At 36.6% G+C, this 17,599-nt stretch overlaps 3 protein-coding genes across 3 annotated transcripts; 1 reads left to right on the top strand and 2 right to left on the bottom strand.

Moving 5' to 3' along the window:
- The first annotated feature begins 28 nt into the window (after positions 1–28).
- On the top strand, positions 29–2,293 carry rpl23a (ribosomal protein L23a). The gene is made up of 5 exons (XM_079587252.1): positions 29–117; positions 809–989; positions 1,265–1,441; positions 1,931–2,000; positions 2,232–2,293. Exons 1-5 carry the CDS (start codon positions 93–95, stop codon positions 2,244–2,246), a joined length of 468 nt encoding a protein of 155 aa, XP_079443378.1. The 5' UTR covers positions 29–92; the 3' UTR covers positions 2,247–2,293.
- Positions 2,294–3,513: 1,220 nt separating this feature from the next.
- tlcd1 (TLC domain containing 1) lies at positions 3,514–8,800 on the bottom strand. The gene is made up of 4 exons (XM_079585420.1): positions 8,153–8,800; positions 7,255–7,337; positions 5,775–5,857; positions 3,514–4,900 (listed from the first exon to the last, which is right to left on the bottom strand). The coding sequence occupies exons 1-4, from the start codon at positions 8,356–8,358 to the stop codon at positions 4,517–4,519; spliced, it is 756 nt and encodes a 251-aa protein (XP_079441546.1). The 5' UTR covers positions 8,359–8,800; the 3' UTR covers positions 3,514–4,516.
- A 2,283-nt stretch (positions 8,801–11,083) lies between these two features.
- On the bottom strand, positions 11,084–16,953 carry nipal4 (NIPA like domain containing 4). Its single transcript, XM_079585150.1, has 6 exons — positions 16,673–16,953; positions 14,511–14,774; positions 14,172–14,228; positions 13,996–14,086; positions 12,683–12,843; positions 11,084–12,600 (listed from the first exon to the last, which is right to left on the bottom strand). Exons 1-6 carry the CDS (start codon positions 16,722–16,724, stop codon positions 12,002–12,004), a joined length of 1,224 nt encoding a protein of 407 aa, XP_079441276.1. The 5' UTR covers positions 16,725–16,953; the 3' UTR covers positions 11,084–12,001.
- Positions 16,954–17,599: the final 646 nt, after the last annotated feature.

Below are 17,599 nucleotides of genomic sequence, written 5' to 3'. Positions count from 1 at the left end.
ATGCCTAGCGGTGTTCTCGCGATGACTGCATCTGTTAACGTGAACCCCTGTGATATACTGAAGGAAACCCTTCTCGTTCTTCCTTTCCCAACATGGCCCCGAAGGCGAAGAAGGAAGGTGCGTTCGTGTTATAGGTTTTACATGATAAAAATAAAGTTTATTCTGATATATACATCTACATTTACGCTTAGATGTAGTTGATATAGTTATGTTTGTGTCTAGTGGTTTTATTGGGCGAATGGAGTGAAGTAACATTGGTTTTAATTCAATAAGTGCCGGAGTGAGACGTCCTTAGTCGGCTTGGCGGTTAGCAAGCTAACATAATTGAGCTGCATGCGCTCTCACTGCGTCTTTCTGTCAGTTTGGCTGCGTGTTAAAACTATTTACCAGTTGGCATAAACTGGTTATTTACCGTACATTTGAATTGAACGGAGTAAAACACAAGTATGACACCTCATTAGCTTGTCATCGTTAGCAAGTAAACACACGTGGCTACCCATATCCATCTATTTCTTATTCATCATCTAGTCAGTTTAGTGATTTAAACAGTCATTAACTCAGCCTCGAAAACGAAATCATTGTTAAATATCAGCAACTTTGTTTGATGCATTTTATAGCTGCTAACGTTACCTTAATATTCATGTAACGTTACTGATGTGACTCTGGAAGTCCATTACCTTTAATAATAAAGCAATAAAATGCTTATAATGGATGTGAATGCAGGTTGGAATATTGTAATCATTCAAGGTGCGTCATGTAGACTGCTTTGGTAATATTGTATGGTCATATTTTGTATTTCTTTCTACAGCTGTCCCGGCCAAGACTGAGGCCAAGTCCAAGGCCCTTAAAGCCAAGAAAGCTGTGCTGAAGGGTGTCCACAGCCAGAGGAAGAAGAAGATCAGGACCACCCCAACCTTCCGCCGGCCCAAGACCCTGCGTCTGAGGAGGCAGCCTAAGTACCCTAGGAAGAGCGCTCCACGCAGAAACAAGTGAGACCCGCATACTATTTTGTGCTTTGTGACTCCCTTAAGTCCAGAGTCCATTTGTTACTTTGCTGTGTTGAATTGTAGTTGACGAATGTCAGATTGTCTTAAAACCCGATGTTTTAGGATGCAAATGATGGGAATTGCGATCAAAGCATGAAATTCTGTGATTACAATTTTTAAAAAGCTGATGCATCATTTCAACATTGGAAAAAGTTGAAACTGAAGCATAAATGCAATGCAGAGCTTGCATGAGTTTGACATCTCTCTCATTCTGCCAGGCTGGACCATTATGCCATCATCAAATTCCCCCTGACCACTGAGTCTGCCATGAAGAAGATTGAGGACAACAACACTCTGGTGTTCATTGTTGATGTCAAGGCTAACAAGCATCAGATTAAACACGCCGTCAAGAAACTGTACGACATCGATGTGGCTAAAGTCAACACACTGATCAGGTAGAACTTGGTTTGTTTTTTAAGTCTTTTAAAGCAGTGGTTCTCAACCAGGGGTGACCTCCGTGAACTTCCAAGGCAACCTTAAGATGACAAAAAAAATTACTAGCTTAAGCCTTTTCTGTGAAACCAGGGGTTAAAATATCAATGTTCCCAATTTCTGGGAATAAAGTTTTAAAAAACGAAAGAGTTCGGTAAATTACAGCAGAAATACTGGAAATAGCCAATATCTGGAAGCCTTTGAATATTGTTGCTAATAGAGGGGCTTTGAGTCAAAAAGTTTGAGAACCACTGTTTTAAATCGATGCTTTTCTAGCCAATGAAGTCAACTAGAATGATGGTCATTGTGGGAGAAGCCCTGCTGTGCAATGATGTAAAGATAATTTCTCTGAAATTTGATGTTATCAAAGGAACCTCTGATGCACAGGAAGAGCATTCACAGATTTGTGAAGATGCGATGAAATGTTCTAAATGCTGTATTGCTCCCTGCAGGCCTGATGGTGAAAAGAAGGCATACGTTCGTCTTGCACCAGATTACGATGCTTTGGATGTTGCAAACAAGGTGAATTTTAAAATGTGATGTTCACACATGTATCAAACAATAGATGTATTGTCAGTTTCATGTAGCTAGATTGGCTGCTGAGGGAACTGTCGATCTCTGCAACTGATGTAAACTTTGTTTTTGCCTGAATTATTCTGATGCATTCAAAGGAACCACTGATGCTTTGTCATCTTTCTTTTGTGAAATGTTTGTGCTCTGAACTGTGCTGATTGTCATCATCTTTTCTTACAGATCGGCATCATCTAAAGTGCTCTTGGTCAGATGTACAGAAGAATAAATGTTTGTAAAAACTATTTTTGTTGTGGCTTCATTTTTGCATAGAATTAATCTGTGGTGTGAGTGGGTGTTTTTTTTTCTTGTTTTTTTTTCAAAAATGTTCATGTAAGCTATATTATAAGCAGGTTAATATTCTCCTTATAATTTAATCATTAATTTAAGATGTATTAAATGTGAGAATTACTGTAATTTGTACATAAGAATTGAAGTTTGTGCCCATGGTTTATAGATTGATTTAATTCCATTAAATTTCCATTAATTCCATTCAAAGATTTAATTCCAGTTTCCTGTTCCATTCAACCTACCCAGTTAGGTTCAGAGTTTTTGGTGCAGCCTATTGAGTGCAGGGCAATGTTTTTAGGTTGATCTTTAGGGGAGATATTAAAAATGGCAGTGACTTACCTTAAGTTTTCCTTGATGTGAGGAGAAATGGAGAGGTTAAAATATATTTTCCAGTTATATAATAATAATATATTTTATTTATAATGCACTTTTACTGAATTTGACTGAATGAACATTATAGGAAAATGAAATGGTGCTCCATTTTTGCGATTTCTGCAGAACGGAGGTTGCTGTGTTTGCTGAGAGCTTCATGCCTAATACATAATTTATTATGACATACTTAATACTTTGTCATTTGATCATTTTCTTTGAAGAATGTGACACCCTACAGCTACCATTTTGGGAAAGTGCTTTAAACTGGCTAATTCAAATAATTTGTCGTTTAACAGTTTAAATTAAGATGACCCTTGCCTTGGATACACTACAAAAATATATTTTCTTAGTATTGTTTAGTTTCCGAATATAAACATCTAAACCATCTTAAAGCTTCAATATGTAAGATTTTTGTAATAAAATATCCAAAAATCACTTGCACAATGTGATAGATTTCCTGCAGTTTTGTACTTCCAACATCCCAAAAGTCCCCAAGATTTTTAATTTCAGAGAAATTCCAATTTTTAAAAATGGCTCGTCCATGTTCACTTGTCGCCTGTCAATGACGTAATATCCACGTTATCCCTGGTTTCCGCTGGTACTGCCATAGTAACCATGGCGACAGACGTGGACAACTGCATTAGGGGCACGCACACTGTTGTTGTTTCGTTCAAACATTATGGACTATGGCAAGCAGATTTTGTGACAAAAGGAGAACTAAAACGAGGATCAATATCAGCGTAGCGTTTTCGAGATGCCGAGACTCCACGTCCTTGACAAACTTCGACTTGACAGAGACGGTACTCTTGCATACATGTACTTTATTAGACAGGTTAGCAAATGTAACTTACATAAAACTAATCAATGTTATATAGCTCAATATGATGAAATGTTAGAATATGTTCAGTTATGTTATTCTAATGTTGATCTAGCTTACTGCTAGTCTCATACAGACAAACTAACACATAGAATAACATTATAACTTTCAACACACTCAAATGCAGTTTAGTGTGATAGTGTTAGACCAAGTGAAACAGCGCTGTGTTACCTCACAAGTTTCATTCGTCTAATAAACTGACCTGTGTGAGAATTATTTCAACACTTGCGGGTAGTTCGGTAGAATGAAATGTCCTTATTCCAGTTATCGCTCTCTCATTAGCAATCGCGACCTGCTTTATACCACAGTCATGTTAAAAACATCAATGTATTCACTCATCCATAAACATTAGATCCATCAGCATGAACCTAACGCCTTTGTTATTGTAAGAGGATAGCGATCCCTAGTGGCGAAGAAAATGACATTGTAGCTTTAAATAAAGATACATTAATTTGAGGAAAAAAAATGACATTAAGTCTTGTTTTCTGAAAAGAAATCTGCCTGTGGGGAAAGAAAAGAAGTTTATTTTTCTTAACACATTGGCATAATGTTTTTCTTGTTTTTTGCATAAACACACAATTTTGATTTTATTTTTAAAGAAAATATCACACTTGTCTCAACGTCATTTTGTTTCTCAAGTAAATGCTTCGTTTGCAATATTTATACTGGGTAAAAAAGGCAAAAGTAGTGTAAAACCCACCTGTAACAGATTCTTAAACAATTGGCTACCAAGAATCTTGTTGAGTTTAAAGTTGTTTATTGAGTTTTTTTTAAACATAAAAAATAAAATAAAAAATAAATATATGTTTTATTCTAACATGTTTTAAATGTCCCTGATTGGCAACAGACTGTCTGGTGAGGTCTGTCTGTTCAGTACAGATATCCTATGGATAAATTGATGGACCGATAGACATCAGCATCTGTTAGTTTAGTCCTCAGCAAATTTAGGAACGCTGTTGTGAGGACGCCTCTTGTTGAAGAAGTCTGTTCGGAGGAGGCGGTAGAAATAGATGAGAATCATAATGTTCATGAGCATCATGGTCATCAGGAAGTAGAGAGCATGATCCAGCGACGAGTAGTGATGCATGAGGTACCAGGTGAGGTAAAACTGTGCTCCAAGCCGGAAGGTCACGTAGGTCACCACATTCAACAGTTTGTTAACGGTGTAGATGAAAGAGTTTTGGGCCACCTTAGCCAGTTTGAGCAGTAAACGTGTGTGCAGGAACACGCTGTTCACCTCCACAAATAAAGCCACCACTGCACCCGCCACATACTGATGTGTGAACACGGCGTACAGGAAACACCAGATCACCTACAGGAAAACATACAAGAGACACCCCAGGTGAATAGGGGTGAAAATCAAAACAATATTTCCCCAGTTGCTTGATTACATTAAGAATTGTGAACATTTTATACGTTAATGGAAATGTTTAAATAAGCAATTATCGAATTAAATATATACTAATTTGAATATATTTCCACAGCAGAAATCTGAACATTGGATAAAACCATTTTGTGGTACTTATGTAGAGGGAGTGTATTTTAGGTGTTTGTTTTCTATTCCCCTGTCTAAAACAACACGTTGTGGAAAGCCAAATAGGCCAAAATGTACAAGTACATGAAAAACAATGTTTTTGCCTGTAGTGTCTTTCAACCTAGTTTGCTGTAGTAAATATATAGCTACACATGAATGAATTAAGCCAATCTTAGTGATAACTGAGTAACACTTTCCAAGTGTTTTAAACTCTTATTTGTTGTTTATGGTGTCTTTCTGGCAGGATTGTTTGTCATTATTAAACATGGTTTCAACTTGCTAGAACTGCATGGATTTATTTTTTCAGGATGAGGCCTTGCCAAATAAGGAATCAATTACAAAAAGTAAAAGAAACCCACACACACTTACTGTATGTACAAAGTACAAAAGGCCAATTTCCTTGGAGTATACTGGGAATGATGTGTAATCGATCATTGTGTCTGTGTGTGCACACACCACTTCAGGATTGAGTTTGAGCCCCCTCTAATCTGTGTTCAAAATCAATAACTCCATTGCTTTGTTCTGAATCTCAAGTTTTTTCTGGAACAAGTTGTGACATTATCCAGGTCTAAATAATAGACTTTTATGACTTTGCATAGCACTTCAAACATTTTTAATAGCCTTGTATGATAACCCGTGTGTATTGACTTACCATTACATGGTGAAGTAAAAACTCCCAAGATGCTTTTGCGTGCCCACTAAAAATAATGTCACCAGCATCCTGAATGAAGTACCCTGTTGAAAGAGATCAATGCTGAATTAATTGACAAAACCCTTGAAAAAAATTATTGTAAGAGGGTTGCATTTTACATTTCAATTGAATTTTACAATTTCCAGTCCCTGTGTGTGATTTAGGTTCACTGTATGTGTCCCTCCATCAGTGTCAACGTTTGGCACGGTTTCTATTCTCAGGTGAATATCTGGGGTTTCAGTCCTTTCAACGTTGTTTGTACAACACTTTTCTTTGACTATAATTATCTTTTAATTAATAAAAGTCTGGGGTCAGTTTGAAAGAAAGTAAAGCAATAAACTCCTTGAAGCTAGCCTGGCTCCGCCCCTGAAGCCGTGTTTACAGTGAATTTAGAACAGCTGAGGGGCGTTGTGGTACGACGTCGTAAGTAAAATAAGTCAAACCTTATTGCTTTTATAAAACGGTTACTCCATAAAAAAATTCATTTTAATATTTATTTTATTCATAAAATAAACACCAGCAACAAAAAAATATAACGTTAATAAGAAATAATTTATTTCTCCGCCAAGCAATGCCTAGTTCCAAAGACGTTGGCAAGCAACGCATGCAGCAACAAAGAATCACAAACGGCAGTTGCGCAGTAATACCTTATATAGGCTAGGCTACTGAGTAATACTAATGTAATGCGGTCACACAGGTGTGTGTTTGTTGAGGAATTTACAACGGCTTGAACGCGGCTGCAAACGAAGGAAACGAGTCAAGGACCGGAACTATCCGTTTTATAATACTTTTATTCAGCAAGGACAGGCCTACATCAAACAGATCAACAGTGTTAGTAAAGACCTGTTCTTTTAAACTTTCTATTCACCAAAAAATATGGGGGAAAATTGTTTCACATATTTCACAAAAATATTAATTAATTTTCAACACTTATAATAATAATAATAATAATACATGTTTCTTGAGCACCAAATCAGCATTTTATAATAATTTCTGAAGGATCATATGACACTGAAGACTGGATTATTTTTTTATATTTCACAATACTACTGTTTGTAGCCTACTGAAATTTACCCTTGGTGAACATGAGATATGTCTTTCAAAAACATAAAAAAAAACCTGACCCCAAATGATTGAATGGTTCTGTATAATATGCATACATACACATCTATTCTCAAATACTCACAGTATATATAATATAGGCCTACACATGTATATACTATATATAGGCCTATGCACAGCTTTAAGGTGTTAATTATTTTCTACAACATTATTCCAAAAACCTGAGTCGCAAAACAGCTTCAACTCATCATTAGATCACAGGCAGGACATGTTGTGTTCAAGCATATCGAAAATATGAGCATCAGATAAATAAGATGTGTGCAGCATTTTACTGTATGTTAGTGCAATGTGTTCCTGATATGATGACGTGTTTACTTACCAGATGAGACGATGACTAGCATGTAGGATGAAGGGGTGTAGGTTGAGTGGATTTCATGCACCATCACAGGATGCTGAATAACACTGTCGACACACACACACACACACACACACACACACACACACACACGAAACAACAGAAATGTGCTTAGTAACAGACAGATAATTTCACACAAATAATCAGATAGAGTAAAAGAGTGTGTATGTGGCGTGCTCTCCGAGGGGGGAATCCATTGCTGATAGAAACTCTTGCTTGGGTTGTGTTATGAAGTGATTCATACTCTGTACAAAAGTAATTGCAACAGCATCATAATTGTCTATCACTCGTTCTCTCAATCCATAATGCCGGTCCAGCAGGTTCTTCCTGTTTCTAAACCGAAATATCTGTAACTAAAGGTTACGTGCTGTTTATGAACATTCAATAACTTATGTTTATTCTTAGACGGTGCTATTAGTACAAACTAATTGCAATGTCTAACGATAAACAAGTTATTACGATTTCAACACAACTATAATATGCTTTGATTCTGTATGTACTGTGCTGAACCTGTGCCGTGTCTTATTCAATATTTTGCCTTGTAAAAATATTTAAACATCCTTAAAATACACTAAACGTAATTAGATATTTTAAAAAAGTCTAATTAAATTGTAAAAAATTCTAGATTCTAAACAATAAAACTTGTTTTGAAGAATATATAATTATATATATACATATATATATATATATATATATATATATGTAGAGAGAGAGAGAGAGAGAGAGTGAAGATTTATTGTCTTTTTTGCTTTACAGAGTTATTTAGATGCTAAAACTGCATTTAAATTGTGTGGTGCTTTGTTGCTCATATTGTAAAACAATTCAATGAGCAAAATGAATGAAAACTAAAAGTGCATCTCACCAGGCGACGGCCCAGATGCCGGTCAGCAGTGAGTGGACGAGTGACACTGAGAGGTTCCTCCATCTCCACGTCTTCCAGGGGTCTGCGTCCACTATGCCGGGGCAGGGCACAGTCTGCAGGAACCTGTGAAGAATCCTGAAGCTTACAGAACTGCACAAGACATACAGGGCTGGATGCTTCTGGACTTCATTCAGCCATGTGTCCATCCTCCACACTTAGTCCTGTGTCTCTCCCTTTCTCGGACAACGGGTCCTTGTTATGGTGTTCCCTTGCTGATCTAAACTTTCTGTGCCCTTTCCAACAGTGTCCACATGAATCGCAGTCAGATTCTTGAAGCAGCGCCTGTTTTCTCCCACTTTTCCTTTGAGTCTCAGGCTCTTTATGTCTATTCTCCACCTTCTCGCTCTTTTCTCCACGTGCCGGTGCCTGTCATAGGTGTGGTATCTGTCACTACCTGTTTGTTCAACACTGATTGGCTGATGATGAATATATCTATGGTACAGTTGCTACAGGAAATGATGGTTATGTCTCTTTCCCTAGAACTTTCTGTGTCCATCTCCCTGTATTCCACAATCCAGGAAAAATTCTCTGTGCTTGCAGTGATGCAGTTGTGTCAAGTGTGTGCGCGCGTGTGTGTGTGTGTGTGTGTGTGTGGGAACACAATAGAACAAAAGAAGCCATTTAAACTCACAGTCATACTGCTGTCCCTAATAAAAGAAATGGCCTCTGTCCTGCAGCTGAATCAAATGACTTCACTCACACTGTCACAACAAGGAGGAATGGCTTACAGAAAACACTTTGTTGTGTCAGTTGTGATGTGGGATATATTATCTCTCTACCATGACTCAATTCATGTTTACTGGCCAAACGTTTGATGTATTTGACTTAACATTGTGCTCAATGTCATATAAACTGGCCCCAAAAGCATTTGGACATCAATTGGGACACTTTAGTCCCACATAAATGTTTAAATGTCACCGCATTAGATGCAAAATGCCACAACCAAGTGGTATCTGAGAACAAATGATGCAAAAAAAAAAATGATCAGAGGTAACTTAAATGTATGTAAATTTATTAAAAACAGTTCAGACTGAGGCCTAACCTTAACCCTTAGGATTTAAAGGGATAGTTTACCCCAAAAGGAACATTATATAATTAGAACAGCATATATACTCAGCATATTTACACATATACTCGGTTCAAGTTGTTCCAAACCTGTATACATTAACCTGTATATATTTTGAAGAATGTCGGAAACCACCAGAGGTGGATAAAGTACACAACTTCCTTACTTGAGTGAAGTACAGATACTGGCCAAATATTACGCCGTTACAAGTAAAAGTAGTAAGGACCGATTTTTACTTGAGTAAAAGTACAGAAGTATTTGTTTTTTAAAAGAACTTGAGTGGCAAAAATAAAATGTCAATGCATTGTTTTATTATTGTTGCATTGTTGTAATACATACAGTACCTTATGCCTCTGAATCGATGCCTGCCTCATTTCAATATCAATTTTATTTTAGAACAGTTCCAGTAGTGGGATTGAATGTGAGATTGAATAAGTGCACTCAATAATGTCCACAATGGTTCCCTCAAATAGTGCCCTATTTAAAGTTGTTGGGCTTTTAGTATGATATGTTAGCCTTACTGTTATCTATAAACTAGTGTGTTCCAAAACAATGACAAACCCAACGTTGAAAATGAAAATCAGGTTGATGTCAGAATCCATGTCAGATTGACGTTAATCTCCAACGTTGGACAGATGTTGTATTTTTGTTGAAAATGAAAATTGAAAACCAACCAAAATCATCCTGACTGACTTTCTACTCAAGGACCTTGACATAAATGTAGTGGAGTAAAAAGTACAATATTTGTCTTTCAAATGTAGTGAAGTTAAAGTAAAAAGTTTCCAGAAAAAAATTATACTCAAGTAAAGTACAGATTTTGGTTGGAAAATAAAGTCAGATTGACGTCAACACCCAACGTCGGACAGACGTTGGATTCTGTTGGAAATTAAAGTCGGGTTGACGTCAGAACCCACAGTGGATTCTGACATCAACCTGATTTTCATTTTCAACGGTGGGTTTTGTCTTCTAAATGCGAATTTTGTCATTGTTTTGGAGCACACTAGCTTATAACAGTAAGGCTAACATACTAAAAGCAAAAAAACTTTTCATAGACTTTAAATAGGGCACTATTTGAGGGAACACCCATTTGGGTGTCCGAAACCATTGTGGACGTTATTGAGTGCACTTATTCAATCTCACATTCAATCCCACTACTGAAACTGGGTTCTAGAAGGAAAAAAAAATATGTATATGGGCGATTTCGGACACAACCAATATCTGATTAACGTGAATATTATTATATCTTCTCGACTAGATGTCATCCTTTTTTTTCTACCTTGTAGGATGTTACAAAAGAAGTCCCTGTCAGAAGAAAGAAATGTATACAGGTTTGGAACAACTTGAGCTGAGTATATTTCTTTTTTGGGTGAACTATCACTTTAAGCATCTTTGTATTAACCCACCATTTTAGCATAGAGAGCAATTTGATTGGCTAAAAGAGGCAAACTTTCAGGCACACCTATGCAAAGCTCTGTGCAATAGGTTGTTTAGGCAGATTGGAGACCTGAATGCCAGGGTGATGATGTGGGACTGGTGTGTAGAGTTTGCCATCTACTGGTGAAACTGAGAAAGACATTTTTGCACTATGAGCTGTTGTTCTTGCAATGACCTCTGGGAGATTAAGATTTTGTGTGGGAAATCTGCCTGTGTTCTGCTCCAACTCCTTTGACTGTGAATGAATACTAGAGCACAGAGAGAAAATAATATGAATTTTGTATACTTTACTTTTAAAATATATTTCTTTAGCATTATTCGATATTTTTCTTAATGTTTTTCTTGAGTATATAATAATAACCTGAACTTTAAATTCTAATATGCAAATTGATTTTAATGCATTTGACAAGGATTTCTCAGAGAAATGTCATTGTAATGATTAATTCAGTGATCACTAAGTGTAAAGGTTTTTAAAAAAGAAATAAAAATAAAAACTTAAAAAATCGTTATCTAAAAGACTTTGATCTTTTCAGTTCAAACCAAATGTTACTTTAGAGATACAGACGGTCACACAGGCTCCAGTTCTGTTGACAGAGTCATTGGACCCAATGCTCTTCAGGTCAATGATTTAAAAGGTAAATACAGTCTTCTCAACTTGTCTCTCTTGCTGGCAACACAGTCTCAAATAACCCACAATGCAGAGGATGTCTGTTTTCAAATCTGAAAAAATATAATATGGAAAGTCAGGCGCTGAATGTGATACTGCTTTATAGTAGAAGCAAAAAAGCATTATCAAATTACCCAACATTCAATATTAGTTTTTTAAAAATGTTTTGAACTTTACACTTTCTTTCAAGCCAAGCTACAATAAAATCTTGTGAAATGTTTTTTTTTTTTTTTTTACATTCTTACATTCTACATTCTTTTTTACATTTTATGTAAATAAATATATTTTAGTTGTTTCACTGCTGGTCAACTTCAAGATATTTATCTGGAAAGATTACCTACACAGATCCAAGAGAAAAAAAAAAATAATCAAATGATTAAAAGCAAGATTTGAAGTCCTGCTGCCTCATGTTCTGTATATGCTGTTTCAATCTTTAAATATTTCCAAGTTCGTTCAATCGCAACAGAAACAAAGAACAAAGAAAATGTCTGCGTCATCACTGTACTCGGCAGCAGCCAATCCAAACTACTGTGTCATATAACAGCCTTCAGCAGAGGAAACGAACGATTAAAACCGTGAGGATATTACTAAACTGCATATTCCAAATGTATTTGATGCAATCTCAGCTGATGATGAAGACTCTGGGCCCTTCCTCTCTCATGGGCGGCAGGATGTCTATGTTCTCTATGAGGATGTGCTTGTCCTCCCTCTTCGACGGGCTCGGCTGACAGAGATTGCTTCTCAGATCTTCAAAACATACGTTCAAGTCTTTGAAGAGGTGCAGCATGCTCACCCCGACCACGATCACCAAGAAGCCCCCGATGGTGCCCACCACGTCCACTCCTGACATGGCTCCCCACTCTTTAAACAGAATCACAGAGGTGCTCAGGACCACGGTGGTGAAGAACACGTAGTAGATGGGGTACACCAAGAGCGTATTGAAGGTGTCTAGCGACTTATTCAGATAGTTGATCTGGATGATGACGGATCCGATTAAAGTCAGCAAAAGAATCCAGGTGAGAGGGTGACGGACCACCGAAAGGTCGGTGAACATGGTGCGGATCGCAATGCCGAGGCCCTTGACCGAGGACACGGTAAACGCTCCGAGCAGAGAGCAGATGCTGATGTAGACTAATATGTTGGATTGACCGAAGCGAGGAGAGACGTAGAAGATCAGGATCGTGCAGGCGACCAGCAGGATGCTGGCAAACACCAGAAACCCTTCAGGAGAAGCAGAAAAAAGCCGTTGTTATACGTGACAACGTGCGTTTGGTTCAGTAACTAAAGGTGTCGTAACACTAACCAGGATCTAGCAGTTTCTCTGTCATTTCTTTAAGCGTCGTCACTTCTTCTTCTTCGGGTGCATGTATAACCATTAAAGTGCTTCCCAGTATGCTGAGCAGGCAGCCAAGTTTTCCGAGCAGATTCATGGTTTCTCCGAACAAGTGGGAGGACAGCACTGCACTGAAGAGAGTAAATAAACATTAACATTAATACCTTTCCATTTAGTTCCAATGGAAACACCAGAAATAAACACAAAAGGCCATTACTAGAATTCTCTCATATTGAGAGAGGGACATTCGAGGGATTCAACTATCGTGTGACTTCAGTAGGTAAAAGGTGGAGATCAGTGCATGAGATATTCTTAGTATGTGTTTATAATAATGATATCTCATGATGAAATGACTGTTTGTTATTGACATTGTCAATTGACGTGTTCTTAGACGGTATCTGTTAAAATTACATTTGCCAGAGAAATTGCATCATTTGAACCGCTGACTCTGTTAACCCTGAAATGTTTTTTTCAAAGCGACAGTGAAGACAATCATCATTGATAATAATCATAAGAAATGTTTCTTGAGCAGCAAATCAGCATATTAGAATCATTTCTGAAGGATCATGCTGAAAATTCAGCCATCAGAATAAATTACATTTTTCAATATATTCAAATAGAAAACATTATAATATATTTTTATTGTAACGATATAATCCTGGAGGCAAGTTGAAGTGAACCCAAATGCAACTTTAATTAACAAAACATGATCAAACTGGAAACAAGAACATCGACAAGAAACATACAATACTAGACAAACACACAGGGAAAACATGAGGGCTTACATACACAGACTAGTTACAAGACAAGGAACACCTGTGAACAAATGATCAGACGATTAACCAATGACAAGACACATGACAGGATAACATGACAAACAGGGAATCACATGACAAGAGACAGAAACGTGACAAGAACAAGGAACAAAACCCAAACCGTGACATTTATATTGTATGATTCACTATATTCCTTTTTTTTCTGTATTTTTGATCAAATAAATGCAGCCTTTATGAGCATAAGAGGCTTCTTTCGAAAAAATATTACAAATTCTTACAGACCCCAAATTGAAAACAAAAGCAATGTTTCGGTCTTTGAAAATTAAAATATGAAACTATCTTATTTTAACCCCAAATTGTTGAAAAATTACATTTAATATTCATAACTCTACAATCCCACAAGAGTCAGTAGTGCTTGGGTCTCAGCTGGGTGTTTACCATGTTTACCATTATAGTCATGTTTATTTACACGGTTTGTTGGCGAGTGTAAATAAGGGTGTGCCGTACCTGATAAGAACACTGAGAGCACCTAAAGGGGTCACCACTGTGGCTGGAGCAAACATGTACGCTGTGAAGTTTGCGGCTTCACCTCCACCCACTTCAAAAGAAAAGCAGGATGTTAACCGAGTCTGTCAGAAATCATGACAGGAAGAGGATTTACTGTTGCTTTGCATTGGACTTACTTGTCAAAAGGCCTCCCCACCACATCCAGTCCTTCAGGTACCCATGACCTCCTTCAGCTGAACAAGCATCAAACAAACATTTAGTAAGGATCATGAAACCGAGCCTGCTGGTAATTCTCTGAGTATTAGCTAAGCACAAACAAAGAAGGAACCGGTTTCAACCAATTTTGCAATTGCTATTCAGTTAAGTGAAATAATAAGCCCGTTGCATATACATAACTAGTCACTCCAACGGTCTGAACATTGAAGCATAAACATCAAACAAGCTTTATTTTGTCCAAAATTGATGGAGCTTTTAAAGTCGTTGTATTATGTAAATACTGATGTAAATGACCTAACCTGCTCTCGTCTCCCCAGTACCGGCCAAGCGCAGCAATGCTTTCTTTTTCAGGATAATACTTCCACCTATGAGGAAAGCTGAGAGCACGGCCAGGGTCAAGCCCATCCAGAAATTGAAGTTGTTCCATTTGTCGATGGCAAGAACTGCGGTGTCGACTGTAGAGTTTTTATTGGAGATGTCAACACTAAAAGACGTGTTGCCAACACCCGTGTCAAACACACAAACAGAAGCAGACGTGGGACAGAAGATCCTTATTACTGAACCTGATCCAAAGAAGAAAGAGGAACGGAATGTTACAACAATAGGCTAAATTGATTAGTTAACTTTCACAACAGCTTATTCACATTACTTATATACATTTTAGTGACGTGAAACAGCTAAATCAACATTGCTAAAACAACAGCATTTTGTCTTTGACAGCATGGCAAACAAGGGCAATGAACTTACTACAGTTTGTCATTTTGTTCATTTTTATTTCACATTTTAAAGTGTATGCATGTATATATGTCAAAAAAAAAAGTATAATTATATATACACCGGTATATATATATATATATATATATATATATATATATATATATATATATATTTAATTTAGCCTATTTACATATTATTAGGTTTATTCTTAGAAAATTACAGAATTTTCGTTTGATTTTTATTCAGGTTAATAAAGGATCTAACAACAACATAGTACAACATACACAACCGTCACATTTAGGTCTTGTTTTGGTTTGTTTCTCATTGTTTCCTTTGTTCAGTGTTGAGTCTCGTTTATGTTAATGTTGTATGTGGTTGTATTGTAATTCCTGAGAACACACTTGTTGTTTTGTGTATTAAAGAGTGTTCTATTATATCCTTATCGTTATGCACTTCATTACAGCCACTAAACCACAACAGCAATTTTAATAAAAACAACAACAACAACAACAATAATGATCATCATCTGATTTCTAAAGCATCTACATTTCTAAAGCACTTTTTTTAAAACAGTGTTTACGTGGTGTTTTATAGGTAACAATGCAATCAAATTTGTCAACCGTCATGAAGTGAAAGGCTGACATCATACATGTTTGTCCTTTAAATAAATGATGTCATATGTTAACAAGCAGGATGTCATTCAGCGGTAACACCGCTAGAATATTGAATATTTAGAATATTGTTCCATCATTAATCAAAAACTACACAGGAACAAATGAGTAATTCAATATTAACACTCTAGTAACTACTATCAACTAACAAGAAACTCTGATTAACGAATTAGTAAGTAATAGTGCTTAGTTGAAAGAGTTAGTTCACTATTAGCTAATCAATAATACTATTTTTTTTCATACCTCCCAGAGGACTACTAAGAACTACTATACAGGTTCATAATTAACATGAATAATGCATAATGTATAATTAATTCTAAAGTAAAGGTCATCGTAACCCACTAGTAATTACTCATGTATCAAATCCTTTTATTTGGACCTGTAAAGTGAAAAGCGTGATAACTCCCTATTATTGACTGAAGTCATTGCAAGCTTTCAAGGTTTTTGTAAGTTTTTGGATAGTAATTACTTCCAATGGATTTGGTAACACTTGAGTCATTACTAGTGGGTTACCATGATCTTCACTTTAAAACCAAATAATTAGTAGTGCCTTTACAAGGGTGTAGTGACACTTGAGTCATTACTATCCAAAACCTTGCAAAAACCTCAACAGTTTACGATGACTTATTAGATTTAGATTTATCATGTTTTTCCACTTTAGAGTAGGCTACTGATACAAATAATAAGAAAATCCTTCTAAAGGACTTTATTCACATTAATTATAAACCTATAGTAGTTCTTAGCTAGTTCTCCGGTAGGTAGCCTATCACAAAAATAATATCCTAGTTATTGATTAGCTAATATAGTGAACTACCATTCAACTAAACACTATTACTTGCTAATTTGTTAATCAGAATTTGTTGTTAGTTAATAGTTACTATGTTAAGTGCTTTACTCGTTTGTTCCTGCGTAGTTATTCATTAATGATAACAATATTCTAAAGTGTCACCAAAGCAGCTTTGAGCTCTAACAATACGCACAATCACACAAATAGCCAACATGAACACAATTGTTTTTGCTATACAAGTTATATTACTGACGGTAGTTATTAAAGAAACAACAAACTCTCTTACCATTGATGCATGAATCGGATGGCAGGTGTATGTCTTTCATTGTATTGCTCATTTAAACGACGGGTTAAAACTTATCGAAATGAAGCCATTTAAAAACAAAACAAAACCATTTTTTATCAGAATGCTACGAAATTTCTTTCGTATTTCGCCTCAGTTTATTTGAATTCACCAGAATAAACTTTCTGCATCGGTGCCCTGCGTGCGTAAATTCATGGAAGATATGACACCTGAGATGCGCGCGCACGCAAACACGGACACGAGCAAAACAGGTATCTACTGCCACGCCCGGCAGCGCCTTGTCTCAGGCACACGTAATAACGCGCGAGCCTCGTCAATAGGAATACACAGTAATAAACTTCCCTGTAATACAATAAACGGAACTCAAACACGTACAAATTCCTATTTAAACATGACATTAATATTGGTGTGGGGGGAAGACACGATGTTTTGTCACGACTCACGAGCTGCCTACATTTTTACAATGTAAAGTATTATTGTAGGATAAATAATAGATATTAAATTTGAGAGTAGCTATAGGCCTATGTTTTGAATGAATGAATGAATTCAACATTTCATCTCAATGTTGTTGTAATCATACTTTTCTTTCATATCCTATAATAAAACACTTATCTGCAGACACCTGATACTGCGGTGGTGATGGTGTTGGCTGACATTGACGTTTCTCCCTTATAGCCGGAGAACCAGTTTGGCTTATAACGGGGTTGAGCAGAGATTAAGAAAGATATTCGTATGTTCACAGTGAAGTGTTGTTTATATTGCCTATTAAAAGAGACAGTTTAGCTGGCTTACTATATTTTGATCACTGCATGGACCTAAAAACTCATTAAACTTGAATCTCTCTGTGCTATTTGATATGTTTGTTGTTTTGCAACTATTTGTTCTTCATTCCGTTTAGAGAAGGATCGT

This window comes from Phoxinus phoxinus, assembly GCF_949152265.1.
Source record: "Phoxinus phoxinus genome assembly, chromosome: 17".
Classification (NCBI taxonomy): domain Eukaryota; kingdom Metazoa; phylum Chordata; class Actinopteri; order Cypriniformes; family Leuciscidae; genus Phoxinus; species Phoxinus phoxinus.
Note: the sequence above shows the minus strand (reverse complement) of the source record. Positions and strands in the feature narration are given on the sequence as shown.

Coding starts and splice junctions, on each gene's coding strand:
- rpl23a (XM_079587252.1), top strand. CDS start 93: ATGGCCCCGAAGGCGAAGAAGGAAG. Junction 118..808: donor CCCGAAGGCGAAGAAGGAAG/GTGCGTTCGTGT, acceptor TTCTTTCTACAG/CTGTCCCGGCCAAGACTGAG. Junction 1,442..1,930: donor AAAGTCAACACACTGATCAG/GTAGAACTTGGT, acceptor TGCTCCCTGCAG/GCCTGATGGTGAAAAGAAGG.
- nipal4 (XM_079585150.1), bottom strand. CDS start 16,724: ATGAGCAATACAATGAAAGACATACACCTGCCATCCGATTCATGCATC. Junction 12,844..13,995: donor GCTCTCAGTGTTCTTATCAG/GTACGGCACACC, acceptor TACTCTCTTCAG/TGCAGTGCTGTCCTCCCACT. Junction 12,601..12,682: donor AGAGAAACTGCTAGATCCTG/GTTAGTGTTACG, acceptor CTTCTCCTGAAG/GGTTTCTGGTGTTTGCCAGC.
- tlcd1 (XM_079585420.1), bottom strand. CDS start 8,358: ATGGACACATGGCTGAATGAAGTCCAGAAGCATCCAGCCCTGTATGTC. Junction 7,338..8,152: donor GGCATCTGGGCCGTCGCCTG/GTGAGATGCACT, acceptor GTGTGTCGACAG/TGTTATTCAGCATCCTGTGA. Junction 4,901..5,774: donor TTTTACTTCACCATGTAATG/GTAAGTCAATAC, acceptor GTTTTCCTGTAG/GTGATCTGGTGTTTCCTGTA.